Here is a 24,815-nt window from a genome sequence, read left to right as displayed (position 1 = left end):
AATAGATAGTACCTACCTCTCTTTCGCGCACGCACGCGCGCGCGCACACACACACACACACACACACACACACACACACACACACACACACACACACACACACACACACACACACACACACACACACACACACACACACACACACACACCAATTTGGCCATAAAATGTATTTGCTACTTTAAAATTGTCTAAATTTAAACTATTGACAGTGTAACTAAAGTTCCAGGTCTGTACTGAAACAACAGGGGTCTGGGGTGTTCAAAAGAGTCTGCAACCACAGAATGATAGTTTAAAACTGAATAAAAATTCAATTAAAAATATAAAGAAATGTGACTATATATTCTGAATACCTTTTTGTGTGGTGTTTATAAACTACATTTTCTGAGTAACTATAGCAAACTATATTCTGTAGCAGGTGTTGCTGTTGTTCAACTTCAGTGGGACGTTTGAGTGGGAAATGATTATTTCTGGGTAAAGTGTAATATTATCACCCAGACATTGCACAGATTTACATCAGATGTAATTCGATTGGAGTAACAAAAAAATAGGAATTGGTGTATATTAGCATTTATTTAGCTTTAAATGTGATAGCATTGACAACACAATAAATAGTTCCTCAGTGATATAGAGTAGGGCAGTTTTGGATTCACAGGAAATAATACTTTGAGCATTCACAGTCAAACACTTAAAAGGACACAAGTCATGTTCACATGAATAGATAGTGAATAGCGTGGGAGATGCCATAGCAATGATGAATGTTTTTCAATATTGCATACCGTATTCCATGCACCACTACCACCCAGTGAAAGGTCGATGTGTAAAACACAGGATATTTAATGACCTTTTTTTCTATGCTAGCTGGTAAACTGGGCTTTTAGTTAGCGTCAAGACATCAAAGTGCATAAAAACTGCAGATTTTCCCTTTTGGTCTCGTGTATTGAATGAATAAACAGCTTACCTTATGTAGAGGTAGCCAAACCACGTTCAGTAACATTACATTTTAGAAATGCTTTAACCACTTTAACCCTATATACTTCATTGACCGGGGCAGGGTCCTGGCTCCAGGGGTCTATCCTTGGACTTCTTTTTTTCTCCTCGATATCAAATCAAGGAAATAACCGATAACTGATCTAAAATCTCACAATACGCCACAACACTAACATGTTGTGAGCTTGTAGATCTGTAACTCTCACCGAATATACACCTTTTACAATATGCCCAGAATAGAGTCGCTATAACGTTTAAGTGGTTAAGTTAAACACTTGAACAACATTGAGTTACATTAAGACAAAAACTGCCGATCTACAAGCTCACAAGGCAATGCAACGTGAGCTTGTAGATAAGCTATTTTTGGGAAAGAGAACCGGTGTAGACGGAAAAAAGCGGTCCAAGTACAGAGTCGACTGAGGTCCTTGTTTACTAGTCTAGAAAGTAAGTGGTTAACTACAAAGGCCAAGTCTTATCCATAGAAGTAGTGAAATGTTCCTACGTCCCGCAGTGCCATTGGTGCTACACTAATACTATAATAAGTACTGTTACATAGAATTGGTTCAACTGAGATAAGAATTCAATACTTGGACACTGGATGTTTTTTTGTATTCAAATGTTTTGGATGGTAAAATAAAGAAACACGTACAGTCACATTCAGCATAACATACATAATCATAAAAAAAGACGATGAGAACTTAAAACCATTAAAAAAAAAGTGAAAACAAATTGTGTAAAAATATAAATTTAAAATCTTGTACAAAATATGCTGAACAGAAAAAAGGTAAATCATTTAAAATAAAACTTTTGGTCATTGCAAACATTTCCCTTTGTACGTTACCCATGTTACCGCACGTTACCCATCTAGTGAACCAGTTGTTTTATATTGTGAAAGGGACACGATATGAAAATGATATACAATGGGGAAATGCAATGGAACATTCTGTCAAAACTATGGCTCAAAATATGAGAACACTAAGGGATCGGCTTCTGAGGAAAGTACACCATTCCTCACTGTAAACATTTAACTCCTCTGTCTGCTTTTAAAGTGGGTTTAAATTGGAGGGTATGCAGATCATTGAAATCACAAATGCATCAACGCCTCCTACACACAGTAGGGGGGGGGGGGGGGGGGGGAAACTCCCGTTTTTGCCAACTGTACATATTCCCAATTATACACATTACAACAATCCGTTTTGCACAAAGGAACCTACATTACTGGACACCCTTTTTTTGATACAGATTATAAAGCCAGCTTTTTTCATATAACTTCAACAGTAACATAAGCATACAGGGGTCCTTTGGCCCTCAGTCATAGGGTTAACACACACCCTTATATTCCCCTACCTTTCGGTACGTAGTGGTAAGGCAGTCCTGCATGCTGGGATAATTGGAGGCATTGTGGAATGTCTAAGGCAGCATACAAAGTGAGAGGAAATAACAGCAGTGACATTTCACACTTCCTCTCTTCATGGGACAAAAAGCCAGACCTTCAGTAAGCTGGCCAACCCACCTGGGGCACAACCACCCAATATAACCCAAAACTCAGACCTCAGCAGTTGATATCCACATCCTCCAAACACTGTCCAAATAATAATTTCATACTGGTGAGCGCTTCCAAATAAGAGCAATCCAGAAGGCCATCTTATCCATTTAATTCACTTCTCAGTCACTTCGTATAAGAAATAGACAAACCCTGACTATTTCCTCATTATTCACCTTGACACACACAAAAAGTTTAGTTTTTATGTGGGTGGCTAGTGATGCCTCATAGTGGTAAATAAGATACAGTACATATGCAGACTTGGGATTTGAAGGTTTCAGAGGGGCAGGGTGTGCCTGCGGATGTGGCAGCATCGAACAAAGCTACTCAAAGGCCCAGACCTCTACACTGTGGATGTTGAAGTCCTGCTGAGCAGCAAGGGGTTGATTGTTGAAGGTAGCACAGCAGGTGGTGGTGCCCCGGTACAGCTCAGCATCCAACCACAACCCCAACTGACCACTGCACAGGATGGAGAGTGTAAAGGAACAGTAGAGTGAATAGAGGAAATCAGTAGTTTGGATGCAGCAATATATTAGGCTTTTTCATGCGTGTGTGTGTGTGGCATGGGGTTTGAACATTTGAAGCTCATCCTGGAGTCCAGGATTGCATTTGGAATTAATTCACATACAATCACAGGACACGGCTCCCAACTGAAGTTGTCACTGAACATTACTCTGCGGTTTATAATAGCTATACAAAAATTACCAACTCACTCACTCAACGACTGACAGGTTATGTAGGCTCCTGCATATCGACTTACCCTCCTCCTCCCATCTGGAGAGAGTCAGTATAGCCTTTCACAAAGTACGAGTTCTCCCCTGTCCAGCGATACACCTGCCGAAGAAATAGCAAACCATGTCAGAATGGACCACTTGAATCATCTTTCAAGACAGATTTGCAATTTGCTTTGAAAAGACAATTTACCCAAACCAAACTGCAAACAAAATGTAAACTTGGTACAAACCTTGATCTCAGGACAGAAGCTGTAGAGGAACGTTTCTCCAGTGCCATAGCAGGACTCGCTCACTTTGAAAGGATGAGTAGAGAATGCCCCAAACACCTGAGTGAAAGAAGGATAATTAAAGTACAGGATCGAATACATTAACAGTAAACTGACCATTTCCTCGCACATTTAACACTATAAGTTGCACTGGAAATGCTCTGCCAATTTAACCTCATACCTTGAGTTACTAGTCAAGGGCTATTTGAAGTGTTTCGTTAGATTAATGCCTGTACACACTGCACAATCCTTTATTATCGTTCACGTCCTACCATGTCAGACTAAATTGGAATAAATCTTTGCTGTTTTTTTCTCTTGAGACTGGGCACACTACACGGTTTTCACATTACCCGACATATTCACGCCAGGGGACACTTTCTCGAAATATATTGTAATCGGGAGTCCGTAGCGCCCCGGGCAGCTGTTCCCACGCACACACGCAGGCATACCCAAGTTGGTTTGCTTCATTAGTTGTTCATTAGGCTATAGTGCGTACCAAAATATCTTAATAACTAAAATAGTACTTAAATATGCACTTCCACCGGCATGGACATATACAACAGATTAAACAATTCACTGACACTCACATTAAATTCACTACTAATAATGATAAGTAATCGTTTTTTCTTGTCTGACCTGTTCCACAATCACTGTGAACACAAAACGAACCAGCAATGATGACCATACCATGGCATAATAGATCCATCTATTATTATATTAACCAACAAGTCCATCTCCTCAAACTAAATAAAAAAAGTTCAATCTCTACCACTTTCTCATAAACACACAAAGGCCAGGGAAAAGTCAGCAAAGCGGTCATGCGTAATGTGCATAACCACACGACACACACACACTGCAGCTTGCGTTCCAACAAGCTTAAGAGAGAGAGAGAGAGAGAGAGACAGAGACAAACACAAGTCACAGTATCATAAGTTTGCTGGAGCTATACTATTACTATTAGGCTACTTTGTTTTAGACTCTCAATCAGAATCAGAATTATTTTAATGACTAATATAGGTTACTCGAAATTGATTGTTGCCCAAGCCAAATGGCGTGATCCCAAACTCCGTGGGGACACAGCTAGTCTTATGCAAAGAGCTGTAATTCTAACATCGGAATCAGCCTTCATCTGCAAACAAATTACCATCTGGATACATGTATGCATGATTGCATGTGCATGCAATGTACAAGGTTCAATCAAATTCAATAACTTCATTGCAGGTGTCAAACGGAGGAGAAACTGAAAATACTGTATACCTGGCTGTCCATGTCTTTGATGACCAGCAGCACAGGACTGTCCACATCCAGCAGCATCCTGTACAGGGTCTTCAGGCTGGTCCCGTGCAACAAATTGCTGTAGACCAGTCTCCAAGGGTAACCCTGCACTCGGGCTGGTAAGCGGCATGCAAGCTAAACGGCAGTCAACCAATCAAGACAGAGAGAGAGAGACTGGTCTGTTTGTGTTTGGGATTACGTGAAGTATCTAGCAACAAGTAAAGCTTAATTTATACTCTATTGTACGATGGTGAAGTGTCGCTTGCCGTCTCAGAGCCGATTTATGCGACTTTGCTTGCATATCTCTCCGCTCTTCTCGGCAAGTGACATGGTTGTACGACAGAATGAAAATCAGGCTCACCTTTTCAATGTGTGTGTCCTCAAGTAGAGCACTGATATCAGTGAGGATGGGCAGTGCTTCCATGGTCAAGTCTCCGTCATAGCTGCCGAAACTCTGCCTGCGCTTTGCCTCATTGATGGTGATGATCTGGGAACAGCGAGCACAGTTCAAACACATGGTTATTCAAATAGTTAGACGGTGAATAAATAAAGTGACTAGGACTCACTAAAGTTTAGATCGATTAGTTTATGACTTGCAGTCGGATGAAGAGCATTAGCTTGAAAACATCGCTACTGGTTGATTGTCAATAAATGACACTGCAGTGTGCAGACTATTTTATCTTTCATTATTGTCCATCCTGGGCAGAGACCCACCCAGGATGACCGGTGCCGGTCACCATCTTTGTGTCTCACTGAGTGACAACAGTTATAAATAAGGAAGCACTGTGTCAATAATATGATAAAGCCACCGTCCCTCGAGTGTAATATTGCGTTACCATCAAAATAAAACGCCAGCAGTCTTTAAAGGTATATTCAGTGATTTCACTTACCGGTAATTCAAATATCACTTTTTTTTGTTTTGTTGTGATAATCCTCCCTACTATAGAGTGTGCTGACCAGTTAACCCCTGGGGGTAAAAAAAAAAAACGTAGGTTTCGTTTTTGGCTAGGTGGCCCAGCCTTCATCCAATCAGGGCCTTCCGCCAATCATGATCGAGTGGGGGCGGGCCTTGTTGTGTGTGCTGTTGGCCTGTGCCACACCCCCACTGTAGTGTGTGCATGTGCACATCTTGTTACCGGGGCGGACCGGGGGGTTTTCCAAATCACTGAATGCTCCTTTAAACTTTAAATAAAACATATCAAATAAATAAATTAAAAACTACAATGTTGTAGAGTCTACAACATTGTCTCAAGACAAGTATTTTATTTAGAGAGTGATAACTGCATGGCCTCCCTATCTAACCTTCAACGATACTTAGTATGATTATTTGTGCCACAATGCAATGTTTAGTGCCAAAGCACAGACTGGCTACATGTGTTCTAGTGTGGATGGTCTATGCCTCTATTGGCTAAATGGAAATTGCAACCTTTATAAATACTTCACCAGGAATGTCAGGCTTCAAGGACGTCATGCACATAGTGGAATATGCCGTTATTGGTCTACTTTTGAGTGGACAGACATGCATACTAATACAGACAGACAAGCCTAGCTTTAAATACTGTGACCTGTGTGCAGCGTAAATACTGCCTATTCCTACTGAGCTTACCTCCCAGCTACAAGATGCGGGATCACTGAAGAAGTTATCAACCATATCCAACTCATCCTTCTCCACTACCACGAATCCCTGCTCCCGAGCATCCTTCCCATACGCATCCGGAGACCACTGGACAAAGAATGCATACAGGTCGTTGACCCTGGAGCGGACAGACATTGCACCAGGAAGAAGCACATCAATGAAGACACACATACAAAACAAAACAGATGTTTGGTTAACCCTTTCAGTGAAACCCATGTCTAGAATGCATTATAAATACTTTTTCATGTATTAGAATCTCATTATGACTTGAAAGGATAGCCCCTTGAGATGCAGCATCTCATTTTAGAGGGGGTCCCGTACACAGGGAAAAACATTACATACAGTACAGTGCAGTTACACAAATAGACAAGTGCACAATAGACAATACAGACATGTACAGATACAGTTAGCTTGCTCATCCACACATAAAGCATTTTATAATCACATAAGTCAAATTTCATAATACTTCATAAGTGCTGGTCAGTCGTTTGCCAGGATTGTAGTACATTATAATTCTTATAGTTTCCATACATAATGCATTAATAACATTTGTAATGGTAATTTGTAAAGTGGTCATTTGGTGTTTTAAGTGAAGAAAAAAGAAGCATTAAATCTATAGTATGAACACACAAACCGTCTACACTTACAGGAATGCCATTAATGAAATGCTTTACAATGTGTTGTGATTATTGAAATGATGCAATATAACATTAGACTCCATTTGTCCAAGAGGGACATGGGTATAAGGAAAATACATGTATATATTATAAGCCGATTATAATGCATTATAAATACAGGTATGTTTACAATGCATTATAGACATGGCCTTCATACAAAGTGTTTTTGTATTTCAGGTAGGCTTAAGCAGAAATCATGTTGATTGGCTGTTCTCTCACCTTTCCTGTGGCACAGCAAACCAGTACTCTGGCTGCTTTCCCTTCCCCCCGAACCAGTGGGCAGGAGAAGAGGTCAACCCTGTGGCAAACGACTTCCTCATTGGCTTCCCCACTTTGAAGCACAGGAACATGGGAGGAGTCTTGCTCTTCTCCTCAGAGGAGCGAAGCATGTCTAGCAACAGAAGAAAATGAAAAGATCTTTTCAGTTTTCAAGCAAACGAATGCTGTGATTTGCACTTTTGCAGCATTATCTAAAATGATTCCGACAGCAAATAAAAAATAAATAAAAATAAAGGCTGGATGACCGACAATGAGCACACACACACACACACACACACACACACACACACACATGTGCACACACATTTGATTTATACACACATATACATTAAACATGAAATGTTTAAAACTTAAATGTGATTTAAAACTTAAAGAGACAACAGCAATTTTGAACCTAAATACCATTGTCATCGTGCATAAGTCATCATACCCCTGATGATGTGAAATGACACATTTGATGTCATTTGGTTCAAGTCAACATTTTGCCAAGAAATTAAAGATACAGAGAATACAAATGGTCTTCTCACACATGTGATGTAGTTAGATTCAGATTCCGCTTAGTAGTAGAAGTCAGCTAAGAATCCAAATCCAGAATCAGCTTTATTGTCACATCAAATGAAGTAAATAAAAATCACACCCGTGTGAAGTGAGGGGCGCTCTTATCATCATACATCATCATGACGTAAAGTAGACACTATGCCTATTTGCTCAGACACGATTTCTCCATTAATTGTCAAGGGGAATTTAATGTTTGCTAAAGACGAAGTTTGTGGACAGTAACTAAAAGCTGGATGTGGGAGGAGCTAGCGCCCTTCAAAAAGTGGGTGAACTGTGTTTTTGTGCATAGTTCCCATCGTGTTATTTTTCCAAGAAAACAAAGAAAGGGAAGAAGAGAGAGGGGGGTGGTGTAGGAGGATCAATGCAGGAAAGAAGAAAGTTTGAGTGATTTTACCACAAAAAAGTACAAGTAAAGGGTTTCAGATATTTAGAGGGTTTCAGATTATTTAGAAGCTTGTTTCACAAACGGCACACTTGTTGGGTCTCTCTTAGCTTATTTACAAACGGCACAGCCGTAGGGTCCCTCTTATCTTATTTACAATACAAGTAAGGGGTTTTAAGATATTTACAGCTAGTTTCACAGATGGCACAATAGTAGGGTCTTTCTTAGCCAATTTTCAGGCTGTACAACCAGACAATAAGCTAAGAAGAAAGACCCTTTAAAGGCTTAGTTCAGATTTTTGGCCATTAATATAGTGGCTGCAACTTGCAAATACTTGCCTGAATCCCGTGGTGGGAGTTCTGGTCTGGTTTTGGTGAATACTACGCTAAGTAGTTCTGGTCATTTGGTGGGAGTCTGGAGGCCACTAATTAAAAATAAATGAATCCACAAAACTAGTAACTGTATTGTTGACATATTTGAACTTTCGTTCAACATTAAGTCTATGGGATTTCTTTTCTAATGCAACACTTATGATGTAAATAGTTTGCCAGCTAAGTCTATGGACTTTAATGTTTGTTTTCAGGGCACTAAATGACGACGTAAGACGTCATGTGGCCAATAAATACAGTGGCGTCCCTCACTTCACACGAGTGTGATCTTTTTGTGTCCAGTATCACTACACCAGCACAAAATAATTGTTCCAAAAGGGGTCAAAGTTGAACGAAAGTTGTGGTAGAACCACTATATTAATGGCAATTATTTCCTACAGCTTTAAGTCCAAAAATCTGAACGAACCCTTTAAGAGACCGGTTATGAGAAAGAACCCTTACCTTCGATGGGTGCCTGCATCCTCTGCAATAGCCAAGTCTTCATCTCTGCCTCATAGTTCCTCTTCTGTCTCTCCGTCTCGCTCAGTCCTCCGTCTGCTGTTGGTCCGTTCTGCAGCTCCAAATCAAGACATTGGTCCTTAGGGCTGTTGCTGCCAATGATATCATTTACACCGTTCACCAAGTCTGCGGTCCCTTTAGATCTGAGGTCTTTGGTTTTCAATGATTCCATGTCTGTAGGTATGTCATTGACGTTGTTGACGTCAACCCGTTTTTCAGTTCCTGAGGAGGATTGCTGTGATTCTCCATCCTTTACCGAGCTGTTCTGAGGCACGCCCTCGTCCTCTTCCTCATCCAGCATCACTTTGGTCTGACAGAGCATTGGCGTCAGAGGAGAGTCTTTCTGTTCAGAGTCGGCAGGTCTCAGAAGCTCCGGTTGATCTTCCTGTTCAGAGTCGGCAGGTCTCAGAAGCTCCGGTTGATCCCTGCTGATGGTGCTATGTGCTTTGGGAGACATCACCCCAGATTCCTCAGCGCTCCCGGTGACTGTGGGCTCCAGCTCTGTGAAGCCCTCATCTGACGGAGACTTCTCCGTCTGCTCGCCCCCTCCACTCCCTGCCATTCAGAATATTACTTACTCTTCAGTCAATTAGCATTAACAATTCAATTTGCAGCTCATCAAGAACAAATAATTTCATTACGGATGCTTGTTGCACAATCGAGTTCACACTCAACAGTTAACTGCAATTCTAGAATGAATTCAGCTGCCACACAATACAAAATGACCTGAATGGATCATGCTAGTTTGGCTTTGGTTGTTACCAGATTCTGAGAGGGCTGAGTCGATGTCGTCCAGTATGATGGGGATCTTGGGATCCAGAGCCTCATAGCGGCTGAAGGGGTTGAGATCACGCTCAGAGGGCAGCTGTTCCCATTCCCCGGGCCTGTACACAGGACACAGATCCTGGGGTAGGTCTCTGTGGCATTACAGAGCGCCATACACACACACACACACACACACACACACACCGCAAACCGCGATTGGGGGGGGGGGGGGGGGGGAGGGAGGGGGGATGAAAAAGAAAACGAAATATCGAACAAAAATGAACATGATGCAATTTAACTGAAAGATAACTGAACAAATTGTGAGGCTTTTAAATTGTAAAGTAATTCAAAATGGCAAGAATGAAACAAATGACAAATAATATAACATATAAACAACTTAAAACAAACAAATGATGTATTCTTAAAAAAAAAAAATGTTTTAGCATTCCTTGAAATTGTGGGTTGGAAGGGGAGAGTGAGTGAGAAAGTAGCATAGAAACACGTAGTGCCTGATACAAGCCGTTCCTTTTTTAGACACCAGCAGTATATGTATATGCAATGTATTCAGAAATTGAAGGGAAGAACAAGAATTTTAGGCTGAGAAAGTCTGAGATCCAAACAAAGACACACACACACACACACACATGAGAAAGACCCTTACGACGGCAGGGCATCCTTGAGCTTCATGCGAGACACGTCGTCATAGAGTGCCACAGAGAGCACCTCCTCCATAGGACAGATCAGGCCGTACTCCTCGCAGCCATGCTCGATCACCAGGGGGTCGGACTTGTGGGGGTCAAACATGATGTTGTTTGGCGTCACAATCATCACTCCACCCACCACACCCTGCCAGATCAACATGAACACAAACAAGACAGGGAAACGGCACGTGTTACTGTAGATCAATAACATATGGGTCCTGGTCAAAATCAACTACCTGTATGGATGGTAAATGCCGGTGATAGTTAATGAGCAAATAAAAAATTAGCAAATAAATAATTATTGAAAATAAATAAACCAAGAAACATTGGTTTTGCTCACCATGCCATCTGTGAAGTATTTGCAGCTCATCTTGATGAATTTAACCGTTGATGGGCTGTCATCCTCAGAGGGTGGAGATAACTGACGTCGTAGAGGTTTTGCTGAACAGCTGTTTGAAACACCGTCCTGGAAGCCAGTACAAAGCCAGGTCAGACACATCCTACAGGTCTTGTTCGCGGCAATCTATTAATTAACCCATTCAGGACGGGAACCCCTTGGTGTTTTTAGCATTGTTATACTTTAGCTATAACACCGAGCACCGCGCTACGAGCTTGTAGATCTGCTATATTTGAAAAAACGTGAAAATGTGCCGCAAATCTTTGAATATATAGCGTATATAACGTATTTAACTCAAATCTTTGCTTCTGGAGGGTCCCTGGAACAACATATTTTCAGATAGGGGTCGGCAGCCAATTACATGCAATTTCTGGGGTCCTTGACATGAAATAGTTTGAGAATCACCGACATAGAAATAAAACGTAATTTTGATTTTAGAAGACATTATTTTGTAGAATCAAACTTAGGTCTAAAAGGGTTAAGCAAAGACACGCCCCCGCCTGTCTCTGATTGGCCAGAGCTCTTTGCTCGAACCGCCTCACATGGGCGGACCGTGTAAAAATCATCTAAAATCCGTCTCACATTTTTTTATTGGGATTAAGGTTAGGGTTATATATTATTTCTACGTTTTTATCCCACGATTGTGTAACCCATTTTCACCCAGTGTCAATTATCTAATGTAATCTTGGGCGTACACTTCCTCTGCCAACCTGGGGAGGCAGCGGACTGACCCCATGCTTCCTTCTATGCATGAGGAGTCCAAGCTGCTTCTTTTCACCTGACAGGGGAGTGTTTCCCCGGCCGTAGTGTGTGGAAGGAACACGTTATTCCAACCAGTTCCTTTCCCCTCCATCAGGAGCCCCGGCTGGCCAGGGGGAGGTAGTTTATAGAACAGGATTACTGCATGTTTTTGTGAGGGTACACGGGGAGAACATGCAAACTCCACAAAGAAAGGCCCCTTCGCCAACCATAGTTTTTGTCCCCCCTCCCACTTGGTGAGAAAGACTACAGCAGTAGTTAGGCAAAAGTTAAGACGGAGGTGCGCCGTCTCTGGCGGGCTTGAGCAACGAGAGGCACTGGCGAGCGAGGGACAGTCGCCGTGCTGAATGTTGCGATGGCCACTAGAGCCGACGCAGCAGCGTTCGAGTTACAGTATGGACCGATAGGGACAGAATCGTAAATTAACGTCCCCCCTAGGCAGTGCCAGTTTCGAGCACTCTTTTCAACACCGAGGAAAGCCGCAGGGCTGCTATCCTCCGAGAATGTGACACACGACTGGAGGCGAAGCAGTTCTGCGTGAGTCACAGAAGGGGACGTTCAGTAGACTAATCAGAGGCAGGTGGGAGCGGGTATTTGCATAACTTGCAAGTTGTTTAATAGATGCACGTGTCTTTTTCACCTGTCCTCTAGGCTGCCTTGTTGTGCCTTTAGTGTTCCCTTCCCCTGCCTATAAAATGTGAAAATGGATAGAATACAACCTAACCCAGCAAAAGAACACGGTCAAATGTCTGTCTTTTTGCATGAAACAAAACAGTAAATGCCTAGAAGGCACCAGCAAGCCATCTCTAAAAGCGTTGTCTGCGTGTTTGTCTGTGTGTGCATTTTTCGGGAGCTACAGTAATCTAAAAAAACACAACAACTGCTGGACAGTTTTCCACATTTGATATACTTATTACCGACTTAACACACATTTTCTAATTAAAGTCAATGAAATCCGGATGGGGCTGAAACCTTGCCTTGACTGACCACATGAACAATATGGATGTTAGGCTATTCTTCGTAGTTCAACAGACAAAAGGCACCAACTTGTAGGAGTCGCTAGGGTATCTAATCCCTGTACGGCTTGGCCAATTGTGTTTGTTGGAACGCCTAGGCAAGTGAATGCAGCGGTTGTGGGCAAGAACTTTACCCCATGTCTGAGCGTCCCCAATATACATGATTTGGACATAATGTTTGGATGGATGTGCTATGTGTAAATATGTAGATACCTTGTTTGTTTTTTTATTCCTTCTTTTTGTCCTTCCCTTGCCCCCCCCCCTTTAAACAGACTTGTAAAGTGTATTATAACTTACATGCGATGCTTCCTGTGGTCGTCCATTTGTCGAGGAAGGATCACAGGAACACTCCGATTTTGTCTCTGACTCCGACAGGCTAACATCAGGGACAAACAGTTTCTGAAAGTGTGACGGAGACGACTGCATTATTCACTAGTCGAACAAAGACATACAGGGTTATTCTGCAGAGTGTGGCTCAGGCCAAAGTCCTACCTGACCAGGGTAAAGACTGCGAGAGAAGAGCTTGTTCAGCTGGACCAGTTTGTTTGGTGTGACGTTGAATTTAAGCGCAGTGCTGTTTAGGGTATCAGTGGATCCAACCTGCAACATGTTTCACATGAATACAGGGCTCAACATAGTAGGAGAATTCATATAATCTTCAGGAGGTGTCAGAGTTACAACAGCCTGTGACTGTAAAATGAACTACTTACAATGAATTCGACCGTTCCTGGGGGCCTCTTTTTCTCTCTCTTGGCCTGGATTTTACTCTTACCGACATCTGTGAGAGAGACATACAGGTAGAGTGAGCAAGAGAATAAAAGAGATTGTTATGAATGTAATACATGTATATGATGACAAAGGATAGGTTCTCTATATTTGACAATTATTGCATCAGTCCCAGGACGTTATTACAACATATACTAAAACCATTGTTCAATACAAAAAAAGCAGCTATTCGCAGGTGCCTTTTGATCAGCAAGATATTCAGCACTATCATTTAAAAAAAATGTTTTAGCTATGAGGTTTTCAACAGACAAACATTTCTAAATGAGGACAGGACAAGCACGCTGCACGCAGTAGCTATTTGTGAGTTGGTCGCTTTATGCCCTTCCGTCTGAGGAAGAGCATTGTGCTCGAAACGTCACAGTCATCAATTTGTGCAAATAAAGGCACTAAAGGCATCGGAGCCCACAGTGTGTGAGCGTCTTAATTTTTTATCTTTCTATACTACTCACCGCTCGGCACCTGCCCAAATTTGGGTTGGATGTGCATGTCTTTGTACTCTTTTCGTTGGTCACTTTATGACTCATTGTCGGCCAATGTGCTGCCTCATCATTATCAGTGGTTCCCAAACTTCAGATCGAGAGATATAGGCATTATTTGCCCAATTTACACAAACTAGTGAAAATAGCAGCTCTACAAAAGGAGATCTACTTGTAGATCAGTTATTTTCACTACATTTTAATTATGAATTTTCTTAGATTTGTTTGTTTTAAAATGTAGGGTTAGGGTTTTGTTTTATTTAAAAAGTGTGTATGTATGTATGCATGTATAGTGTTTTTTTTACTATAGTTGTGACTCATAAAATAGACGCATAAAAACAGGTCTGTGACCCACAAATGGCTCCCATTGTTTTGGAAACAGTGATCTAAAACACCACCCCACATATACACAGACGCAGCGCATCGTGGGAGGGGAGCTCCCCCCCTCCAGGTAATACATGAGACGCTGTGTGGCTAAAGCGGATAGTATCATCAGGGACATTCACCACCCCAGCCACAGCCTGTTCAAGCCGCTGCCACACCCACGGCCAGGCAAGCGATTGAGGAGCATCGGGAGCAGTACTACCAGACTCTTGAACAGCTTTTACAGTACTTGTCAGCAATCAGACTGCTGAACAAGAGCTAAGTTTTGTGGGACAGTCTGAACTGATTCATGCTCTAATAGGGACTTTTTTTGTTTATAGCCTAGTCGTACATACATGCACCCATGATGAACTTTTATTTATTACTGTATGCACTCACAATTGTCATGTTATGCACTTTATGCTCTTCTCTCTCTGCAATATGAGCCTGCACAACCACGTTTTTCACACACCTTACTTGTAATGTGATGTGACAATAAAGATTGATTCTGAATAGCCATTTGTAATAGTAGATGATCCTAGTCAGCATTTTCTTGTTGCTAGAAGTTATTAGTCCAACACTCCCAAGCACCATCCTTCCAGGCACTTCCTCATCCTTTCTGGAAAGCGTGGGCATGACTAAGCATTAGGGGAACCAGACTGCACTACTGCCTTGTGTGGGCGTGTGTGTCTGTGTGTGTGTACACTGGACCTCTATTGATCCCACACACACAGTGGGTATCATAATTCCGAATAAACTGAAAGGCAGCAGTAAATGCGTATTTTGGAGAACTGTAATGGCTCCTGACTGAGAGCTGGTTGATGTTTAATTTTATGTCCATGTCGTGCTACAGGAAACAATAGTCTTTATGAAACCGACATACTGTAGGGTTTACACCGCTGCTGACAGCCAGTGTGCTGATAATAGTTGTCCATTAACACCGTCAACATGGACGTGATGTGCAGTCTACATACAACACCCTACACAAACCTAAGTTAACAGCTGCTCATGAGAAACACTATAAAAAAAAGGCTACACAAAAATACAAAAACAATGTGAAAGCACCCACCCACTCAAATGTAGGTTCACTGCAGAAGGTATATTCAAATTTAGGCCACAATGTAATTTTTTTGTACGGATAGGTACCAATTGCATCTAACTTCAACAACTCAAAGTAAACTGGAGTGTGTTGGTAACAATTATTTGAAAACTGCCTCACCTTAAAAGAGAAGAAATTTAAAAGATCCCTAGCTAATAAGCCTTATATGCCTTAATGCATTATAATGGCCCTATAAAACTAAACTTAAAAAGTAATTTTTTCACTCAATAGGGACCGCCTCCTGTCGCAAGTTGATGATTGTCCATGTGTGATCCAGCCCTATAGAATCACATGGAATGCATGTGTTTTCTCTGCTTGCTCTCAATGAAGGCAGTCGCGTTTCTGAGATGCAAGGAGGGGAAGCTAGTGGAGGCGCACACAGTTGCAGCGGCTCAGTGTACTCCCAAGCACATCACAATTTCGTTGTACTTGTACCTGTTACAATGACAATAAAGATCCATCTATCTACAGTAAGGTATCATGATATCTGGCTAGGTGGTCATTGTCGGGAGATAATTCACCGAAAGGGAGTTTAACCACCGAGGCGAGATCAGATTCATACGAGGTTTCCACTGGACAGATTCAGATTCTATAAAAATGTCAGTCGTTCTTTGATTTTTCAAAAATAGCAGACCTACAAGCTCAAGCTATGAGCTTGTAGATCTGCTATTTTTCGATAGCTAAAGCATAACATTCAGAATGGGTTAATCACCCTGACAGTATCCATACATACTGTCCCTACCATCTGCAACTGTTTTACTAGCCTAACTGGAGCAAAGGTCTGACTGCGTTTTCCTTTTAAATGTTCCCGTGTTACAAATCAAATCAAAGTTAGTCCACTTGTTGCCTTTGTCTATATTATTGACTTTATGGAGGAGGCACCACTTCCGCTTTATCGCTTACTCATGATAGAGCTTCCATTGCTCCATGCTCGTATGACGGAAGTATTTGAAAATTGCGCAATAAACTGAAATGTTAGTCCAAAACAATGACTCCCTCCCCTCTATTTTAAAATTAAACTTAATGCATTATCATGGATTACCTGAGCCAGCAGATGGATTTGCAGTGATTTTCTCTCCGTCTGTATTTTCATTCTTGTACTCCGGGTTGGTGACAATCAAGGTGTCTGAACAGGAGATGATGGGCAACGTCAGGGGTGAATTAGCTGGACTCTGCTCCACCTCACTCTTCTCTGATTGGCTCTGTTTGAGCTGTCTCCGCCTCTTCAACCTGAGGAGAAAGAATTCAGGAGTGAGAATAAGAATTTGTTTACTTCCACTCGACTAGAAGGCTAACCAAGCCAAATTATCTCACTTACATGAATAACTAAGTCAATGTTAGCTAATAATACTGTAAGTCATGGATGTTTTGAATTTAGTTTGTAAATCTTTTCTCCAGGTAGTATTTTCTGCGAGGCATTTCAAATCAATCCATGCTTTAAAACACAAAGATAATAAATTACTGCACAAGTGCATATGTACTGTATAGTATGTTATTCACTTATTAGATTAAGGATAAAACTCATAATAAGTACTGATAAGTTAATCATGGATGAGTTAATCATGGATTAGTGATAAGTTAATCATGGAAATTGGTAATTGAATCAAATCCATGATACCAGACTGTCGTCTGTCTCACTTTACTTGGCTTAGATGTCTGTTCTTCTTATCCAGTCTTGCCATAAATAGGCATTAATTAACATGGGATTGAATTATGTAATAGCGTTGCCAGATGGCGTCAGGCTTCATTAACTTAATTCAGCCTAAATGACAGTTCAGTGGATCCACAGGTTCCCTGTGCACTAAAAGAATCATGCAACGGCGGTATGCTCAAAAACTAGCCCTTTGTGTGAGAATGAGTCCATTTTGAGAGCCTTCATAGCCTGGGGCAAGGAGGAATAAAGATGATGTGAGAGAGAAATATCCTAAGTGCGTTAGGGTCCTAATGGAGGGGCAGCAGTCGGTCGATAAGACTGCAGTCATGCAGTGTGTCGTCATCGTCGTCCGCGCGCACGCACGCACACTCTTAAATGCTCAGTGTTCATTTAACTCAGAGTGTACACGGTCCATTTGGTTACAGTACACTCTCAGAGTTACAAATAGATAAATTAACACAGTAAGGATCTTACTGTGTAGCCAGCGACCAGTCATTCTCCCACTCCATCTGATGCAGTGCACAACTGGAAGAGAACTCTGGAATCTGTACCCACATTCCAAACAATACTGCTGTTTCACTTCAGCACTCTCCAGCAGAGGAATGTGGTTATTTTCTATAGGTTTGCACATCTGTCTTATTGCTTTCCTGTTCTATCTTTCTCCGACTGTACCACGGAGACTCCCCGGCCTAATAATGCAAACAAGTGTTCCAGACAAACACCTCTTCCCTTTCAGTAGCTTGGCTCTTTTGTGTTTCTGTCACAAACAGCACGAAGCACAGAAAGATTTCTATGACAGGCAAAACAAACAACACGCTCTTATAATGGCCATGGTGACAGTTTCTTCCATTGAAAACAAGTAATTTGCATACATGTGGTAAGTAGTGGGCGGCCGTCATAGTTAGTATCCGTGTGCATTTGTAAGTGTTCCGTGTTCCAGGAAGACCTTTGGTCTGTGTTGTACAGAGAGGAAGAAAGGGAACATATGGTGGAAATGAGCTTGGAGCTGCAGACGCATGCAGTAACTAACCGTGTCTGTTCAGAGATAAGACTTGTTTTTCCTGACAAAATGTTCACTATCTCTTTTCCATACAGGCCCAGTCAGCAATGGTTGACTTCCTGAATTGGAGCCTAAAGCCTGTATTATACTTGGTTGCGTACCATCATGTGGCACACCAAGACCTGATCTACAAGTTCTCAGCACATTGCAGCTCACAGCCTCACACCCTTATGTCCTAACCAAGAAGTCCTATTTTGGAACTGGAAACCATGGCCTCTTGATGCAATGCAATACCATAAAGTGTTCAATTCTTTCCATACATTTCAATCAGTTACTAAAATAGATCAATATATTATCAAATAAGAATGTCAAACCACATTATTGGTGTGTGCCACAAGCATCTTATGGCATAGCACAAGCTGCTATCGATTATCATCTTAGCAAAAATAAAAAGGTTTTACATGAAATTCACTTATTAGCTCAATGAACTAATAACCTTAGTAATAAGCAATGTGAACCAGCTACAATGTATTTACTATTTATTAATCCATCACAAGCACATTTTCAACAGCTTTGATATAAAAGTTGCACAATCACTTAATTCCTATTCTTCTATGGCTCATGTTTTGGCTGGCTTGGGGTCAGTCACAGCATTTGGTGTTCTTTATTTTCACATAAGCATTGATACCAATTACACCACTTACATATATTATATAAATAAACACACTGCCAGTCCTGTATGTTCTTCAGTAAACGGATTACATGTGTAATGTGAAGGGCTGCTGTTGTGTTGTGTTGTGTGTGTGTGTGTGTGTGTGTGTGTGTGTGTGTGTGTGTGTGTGTGTGTGTGTGTGTGTGTGTGTGTGTGTGTGTGTGTGTGTGTGTGTGTGTGTGTGTGTGTGTGTGTGTGTGAGAGAGATTTCATCTATGTAGCATCATTCGTGTATGGAATAAAATCCTAGGGGTAGGATACTACAAAACGTAGGCAGATCATTCGAGTGCTCCCACTTTTATCACCTTAAATGAGTCCATTATGGTTAGATCAGTCAAAGACTCGTCTCAGACAAATCTTATGTCACTTGAACACTTGTAAAGTAAATGACGGTACTTTCAGATAATCTGATTTCATATCTAGGGAGATTGGGGAAATCTAATAAGATGGATAAAAAGTAACGGTAAATACAAATGGAGGCCAATAATGCTACAGAGGTATTCGTTTTGCTGCACAAGCAATACAACAAAACTGGACTATCTGACTGCCCCTCACCTCGAGAAATAGCTCTGCTTCCTTTCCCTTTTCTCCATCTGGCCAGTAGGGTTCTAGAAATGCATGCAGCCAAACTGTGCCCAAGAAGACACCAGACACGGCTTTGAGAAGAGATCACCTCTCCTCTCACGCTGTGCTCTCGGTCGCCCTCCTAATCCTGTTGGAGGAGGAAAGAAAAGAAGGGTTTAGCAGGCGAACCGTGTTACTTCTGTTCACTGTAAGAACACAGTGATTGATTATGAGGCTGAGGAGGCCGCCGGTCATCAGCCTAAGTGGAGGTCGATGATAAGTATCTTCTACAAGAGCCACTCTAATGTTGTAGTAGCTGACCAATCTGGGAACAGATTTCAGTAGAGTAAGACATTTAAATGTTAAAGGTATATTCAGTGATTTCACTCAAAAAACCTTAGGTTTCGTTTTTGACTGGGACTTAAGCCTTTCATTTAATCAGGATAGAGTCAAAAACGAAACCTAAGGTTTTTTGACCCCCAGGGATTAACTGGGGACAGGGAGGAACTCCTTACATGGTCAGCACACTCTATAGGAGAGAATTATCACAACAAAACAAAAAAATAAGTGATATTTGAATTAAGTGAAATCACTTGAATATACCTTTAAATATGTCTTGAGAATTTATAGATGACCAATAAGGAGAAATGTGCAACACAGAAAATAGCTGCTCGCCACGCCAAATATCTTACCACTGTAGGTCTGATATTGTTACACACACCACAACAGTATTTCTAATATTATTACAGTAAGCTGTCTGCATCGGCATGTCAGTTAATCATTTTGAATTGAAAATATGTCTTGAGAGATTATAGATGACCAATAAAAATGAGAAATGCGCAACACAGAAAATAGCTACTCGCCAAATATCTACTATGTCTGATATTAATTGTTATACACACACCCAAACAGTATTATTAGAGTAATCTGCTTGCACAGGCATGGCAATTCATCCAAATAATATCATGTAACATCATGTAATCATCGAAGAAGAAAAATCAGACCATAACCATTTAAATCACTTGTAAATCATTTGCTCTGATGAAAACAGTATTTGTGCCAACAACAAACAGTATCGATTCATGATTTCCTATAAACTCAGTAGGCTACGTGTTCCCCAGTAAAATCCCTGCAATCCATGATCGCAACTCCGACCCGATAATGTACAAATGGAATAAATCAAATGGATCCGATTTGATAGTAAAATAAATACGTTCAACAGTTGTATAATTGAATGTATACATTTGACAATATCCGCGGTGAATTTAGCAGTCAGATGGCTAACCTACAGTGCTAAAGAGGCCAAATCAAAACACAACCTACGTGATTCAGTCTCCACTGTCTCCAGCTCTCTCTGCGGGGAAGGGACTCCCGTTCAGCATCAGCGTCGACCCTACCTTCTTTCACTTCAAGCGGCGTGAAAGTCAACCAAATGACAATACAATGTTACAGATAATACAGTAGTTACAGATAACAAACGATGTTACAGATAACCTGCTGCTGCACTGCATTGAAGAAGAGAACTAGAGAAGGCGAAGCAAAGCAAACACGCAGCTGCTGAAGGTACAAGGTTCAGCTGATGCTAGTTAGCAGGCTAGCCAGCCACTGTGTTTACTAGAAGACAATAGCAACCTGGCTGGAGCTGCTGTCTGGGGGGGGGGGGGTTCATTACCGCGTCAAAAGCTTCTCTTTACTCGAAAATTTAAGTTCAACACCTGCAGAGCGGACCGACGATAAGGGAACGCAAATGCACACATGCATTCCTATGTAAAAGTCAATGTTATGCTATACTCGTTATTGCTGACATACCTTTTCTGCATCCTTTTAACGACTATATGTCAAGAATTAATCGACGTCCAACTACGCCACCTTGTGGTCTTTCTTTTCGCAGATAAGTAAGCCTGGGACCGAGGCTTAGAGCTAGGCTACCTTGTGGTAGGAACTTGGAAGGTCGGTAACTGGAAGGGGGAGAACATTCGCTATTCAATGTTTCGGGGGAAATGTCATTGGCCCAGAGTTTAGCAAGATTTATCTGCCATTCAGACATTTTAGATGGCCCAACAACCGACAACTCATTGCAGTTTAACATATCAAAACAAATAGTCTATTGAGAAGTGTATTGTAAATATCAAATTACAATAACGCTTGTAGCGGGATATCTTTCCCTGGTGGTCTAGTGGTTAGGATTCGGCGCTCTCACCGCCGCGGCCCGGGTTCGATTCCCGGTCAGGGAACTGACATTTTTTATATATAAGTGTTTTTTGGCCTGGGTTCGATTCTGTGTTTTTTCACAACATCATTAGTTAAGACTGTTGAAAGAAGTTGAATAACAATTTATTGCAAAAATACATGTGCTGGTCACATGAAAGCATCATGAAAATGTTGCCTTTATAGGTTGACTATAGTGTGCCATGGTATACAAAAATTGCCATAACTTTTCTTTCGCTGTGTTTGCGGCAGAGCAGGCCTCTCATTCTGTGGACCTTAATGACCAAATTAATAGAGAAAACACAATTTAAAAAGTACGGCATGACATCACAGGTTATACTCTATTACTTGAGCTTTTGGGCCTGTGGCCCCCCGGATATGACTATATCATCATCATCATCATCATCCTATCATCATCATCATCAATGGACAGTGTGAATATTACATTAGGCTAGTAGTAGGCTACTTTGTAAATTGTAACCGACCAACTTTACCACTAGATGGCACACTCTGCCATACAGTTACAGTAACAACAAAGGTCTGCAGAATGTCGAAAAGGATTTGGCATTAGATCAATTGATTGGATAATCTCTCAATCTCTTCTTGAAGTGCAGTGAAATAGTTTATTAGGGATTGGAACCAGCAACGTTTCGGCCTATACAGCCTTCATCAGGCTATCTTTTTTCAGAGACAAAAATGTTTCAGAACAGCTAGCCTGGTCCCTAGCTGAACCATTCAAAAACCTGTTCTACTAGACTACTACTGACACTTTTTTAAGGGTCATGGAAAAAGGATGTTCTCTGTTAAATTGCATAAATTGGCTACTTTATATAATTATAATATGCATTATTTGTGTGGCATGAGAGAGAGAGAGAGAGAGACCTCTAAAGGTGGAAGGAGACAGGCTCAGACATCAGGCCTGCTGATTGGCCAGCCCAGGTTTTAACCAGTTTCTGCCTGGCTATGTGTCTTGGCAGTTATTTTGACAGCGCTATCAGAGAGAGAGAGAGATAAGCTGTCTTAGGAATCACCATGGCGCCGGTGTGTCCCTTCTCCAGCCTGCTCAGATATTCACCCCCCTGGCCGAAGCAAGGGATTGTGGGTGACTTTTGTTTGGGAGCAGGGTTTGTGTTGGCAGGAACCCCACAGTTCTGGGTAGCATCGTTCCCTTCAAGGGTTACCCCTGCCCTGCCTGAAACAGCCATCCAGCTTGCCCCCGGGACCACAAACTGTCCACACCCAAAACCCAAAACATCACTAAATCTTTCTTTCCTTGCCCTACCTCTCATCTGTCCGTTCTTTAATTCATCTTTTTTCTTACAAACCCTCTTTCCATTTAAAATGCCTTTCTTTTCCATAGGCCTATGGAATGGCGGTCACAGTGAATAGATGGATGGGCAGAACATGGAAACGAGAAGAGGCAGACAGAACAGTATAGTCTGACTGAACCGTAAGCAAAAAAAAGCACTAAAAATAAAACCAAAGATGAACTCCGGTAAACTTTTGACTCTTTGCAGAGTAATGTTTTCAAGATGTGTCTTCCATAGAGCACCATCCAATAGTTAAAGCGCATCACCCTATGGTGTCCCTGGGTTCTGCGTCTCTAGCATTTCTGCAGCAGGGTCATATAAGATCTGTATACAGGTAGTCCTGTCTCAGACTCTGATATTAGAATTTTTATGGTACTATTCCGTCAGGGCCCACAAACAGCATGGTGCCATTACAGAGGCTGTTTTTTGTTTTAAGATTATTGCTACAGGGGAGTACAGTATGAGATCAAAGACACACACACAGGCATGTGCGCGTGCACACAGGCATGCACACACACACACACACACACACACACACACACACACACACAGAAAGAGAGAGAGAATGGAATTTATGTTGCAGAAGAGGAGCAGGGGTTGCATAAGGAGAACCAGAGGGACAAAAGGGCAGATGAAGCATCTTTATGCAGGGTTTTGTGTCTATGAGGGAGAGTGAGTGAGAGAGTGAGGGCCAACAGTTTGCATGTGTGTCTTGAAAAATAATATTTAATATTGTATACCTACTGTAATAGCAGATAATGAAGAAGATTGATAGAGTCCTGTGAACAATACAAAGCCATGTGCTTTGTTATTATCAGGTCATCAAAGGTATAGAATAAATAAATAATATATGTAAAGAAGAGTGATGGGGGGCTGCGTTCAAAGCCTTATCACATCATTGACTTTAATGCTCTGTTGAGATGGTGCAAGCCCGATGGTTTGTGTTCTTTTTAAGACATCTTTTTGGCAAATTCTGCTTTATTAGATAGCAGAGTGTGGAGAGACAGGTAACCGAGGTCAGAGAGAGGAAAACAGGACGGGAGTTGGATTCAAACTCCACGGAGCATGTGGTCCATGAACTAACCAGCTGAGCCACCAGGCACGCTTGTTTTTTAAATTATTATCATTTAACACAAACTATTGTAATAACAACGGTCTGACCCAGGACAGGCCTTGGAGATGGATTAAAATCATTTTCTGTCAGACGTCACACACTCGCAGCTTAGACTAGCGCCACTGATAACTTCAAGTACATTGTGACAGAAAGAAGCCGCAAAACCTAAACAAGGAAAAAGGATCATGTCACACACAGACGATAACTGGTAGGACATTTTCAGGGGGTCAGACGTGAACTTTAACCCACCACCAAACCGCTCTATTGAGCTCTATTCTGATTGATATTTCGTTTTTCCATCTTTCTGTTTATAAGCTGACAAAGATATGCTGAAAGAATGCTGTGCAGCAAGCTAATTAGCAAAGGAAATATCTGACCCGTGTAATGATGCTGACGATAGTGGCTTTTTGTTGCCAAGATCTTCTCTGAGGAAACTCATTCACAAACCTAAACAGCCAATGTTGACAGATTTACAAGCTCTGCTTGAGATGAAGAGGGAGTGAGCAAAGGAGAGGGAAAGAGAAATGGCATGGCACAGAATAAAGGGGAAAAGTCAAAGACAAAGGTCAGAAGAAATGTTTAAGAAAGCACAGTGCAAAAGGCACTAAATCACAGCTCAGATAACTAATTGGGAATAAAGAATGTAAGAATCTGGTTGGGTAACGAC

At 41.6% G+C, this 24,815-nt stretch overlaps 1 protein-coding gene across 4 annotated transcripts; it reads right to left on the bottom strand.

The window, feature by feature from the left end:
• Positions 1-555: 555 nt before the first annotated feature.
• Positions 556-21,313, bottom strand: ncoa7b (nuclear receptor coactivator 7b). Of its 4 annotated transcripts, none has more exons than XR_014570766.1 (18): positions 20,840-21,313; positions 19,508-19,664; positions 16,629-16,816; positions 13,573-13,640; positions 13,355-13,462; positions 13,160-13,261; positions 11,031-11,156; positions 10,651-10,835; positions 9,987-10,141; positions 9,168-9,779; positions 7,338-7,509; positions 6,412-6,559; positions 5,167-5,292; positions 4,788-4,940; positions 3,495-3,590; positions 3,291-3,364; positions 892-2,989; positions 556-854 (listed from the first exon to the last, which is right to left on the bottom strand). XR_014570766.1 is itself a non-coding variant. In XM_083790366.1 (18 exons), the coding sequence occupies exons 3-18, from the start codon at positions 19,543-19,545 to the stop codon at positions 2,854-2,856; spliced, it is 2,487 nt and encodes an 828-aa protein (XP_083646492.1). In that variant the 5' UTR covers positions 19,546-19,664; positions 20,840-20,922; positions 21,189-21,313; the 3' UTR covers positions 556-2,853. The 4 variants fall into 4 exon arrangements, 3 of the variants coding, with proteins under 3 accessions (XP_083646492.1, XP_083646491.1, XP_083646493.1); XM_083790366.1 differs by having other exon boundaries at positions 556-2,989; positions 20,840-20,922; positions 21,189-21,313; XM_083790365.1 differs by having other exon boundaries at positions 556-2,989.
• Positions 21,314-24,815: the final 3,502 nt, after the last annotated feature.

This window comes from Protomyctophum parallelum, assembly GCF_964188405.1.
Source record: "Protomyctophum parallelum genome assembly, chromosome: 19".
NCBI lineage: Eukaryota > Metazoa > Chordata > Actinopteri > Myctophiformes > Myctophidae > Protomyctophum > Protomyctophum parallelum.
This window is presented reverse-complemented; position numbering and strand designations above follow the sequence as displayed.

What these genes read in the sequence shown, in the direction of transcription:
- ncoa7b (XM_083790365.1), bottom strand. Translation starts at nt 19,545, where the DNA reads ATGGAGAAAAGGGAAAGGAAGCAGAGCTATTTCTCGAG. An exon ending in CAGGAACGGTCGAATTCATT is followed by an intron (nt 13,463 to 13,572) that starts GTAAGTAGTTCA and finishes AACATGTTGCAG; the next exon opens with GTTGGATCCACTGATACCCT. An exon ending in TTTGCTGTGCCACAGGAAAG is followed by an intron (nt 6,560 to 7,337) that starts GTGAGAGAACAG and finishes TGTCCGCTCCAG; the next exon opens with GGTCAACGACCTGTATGCAT.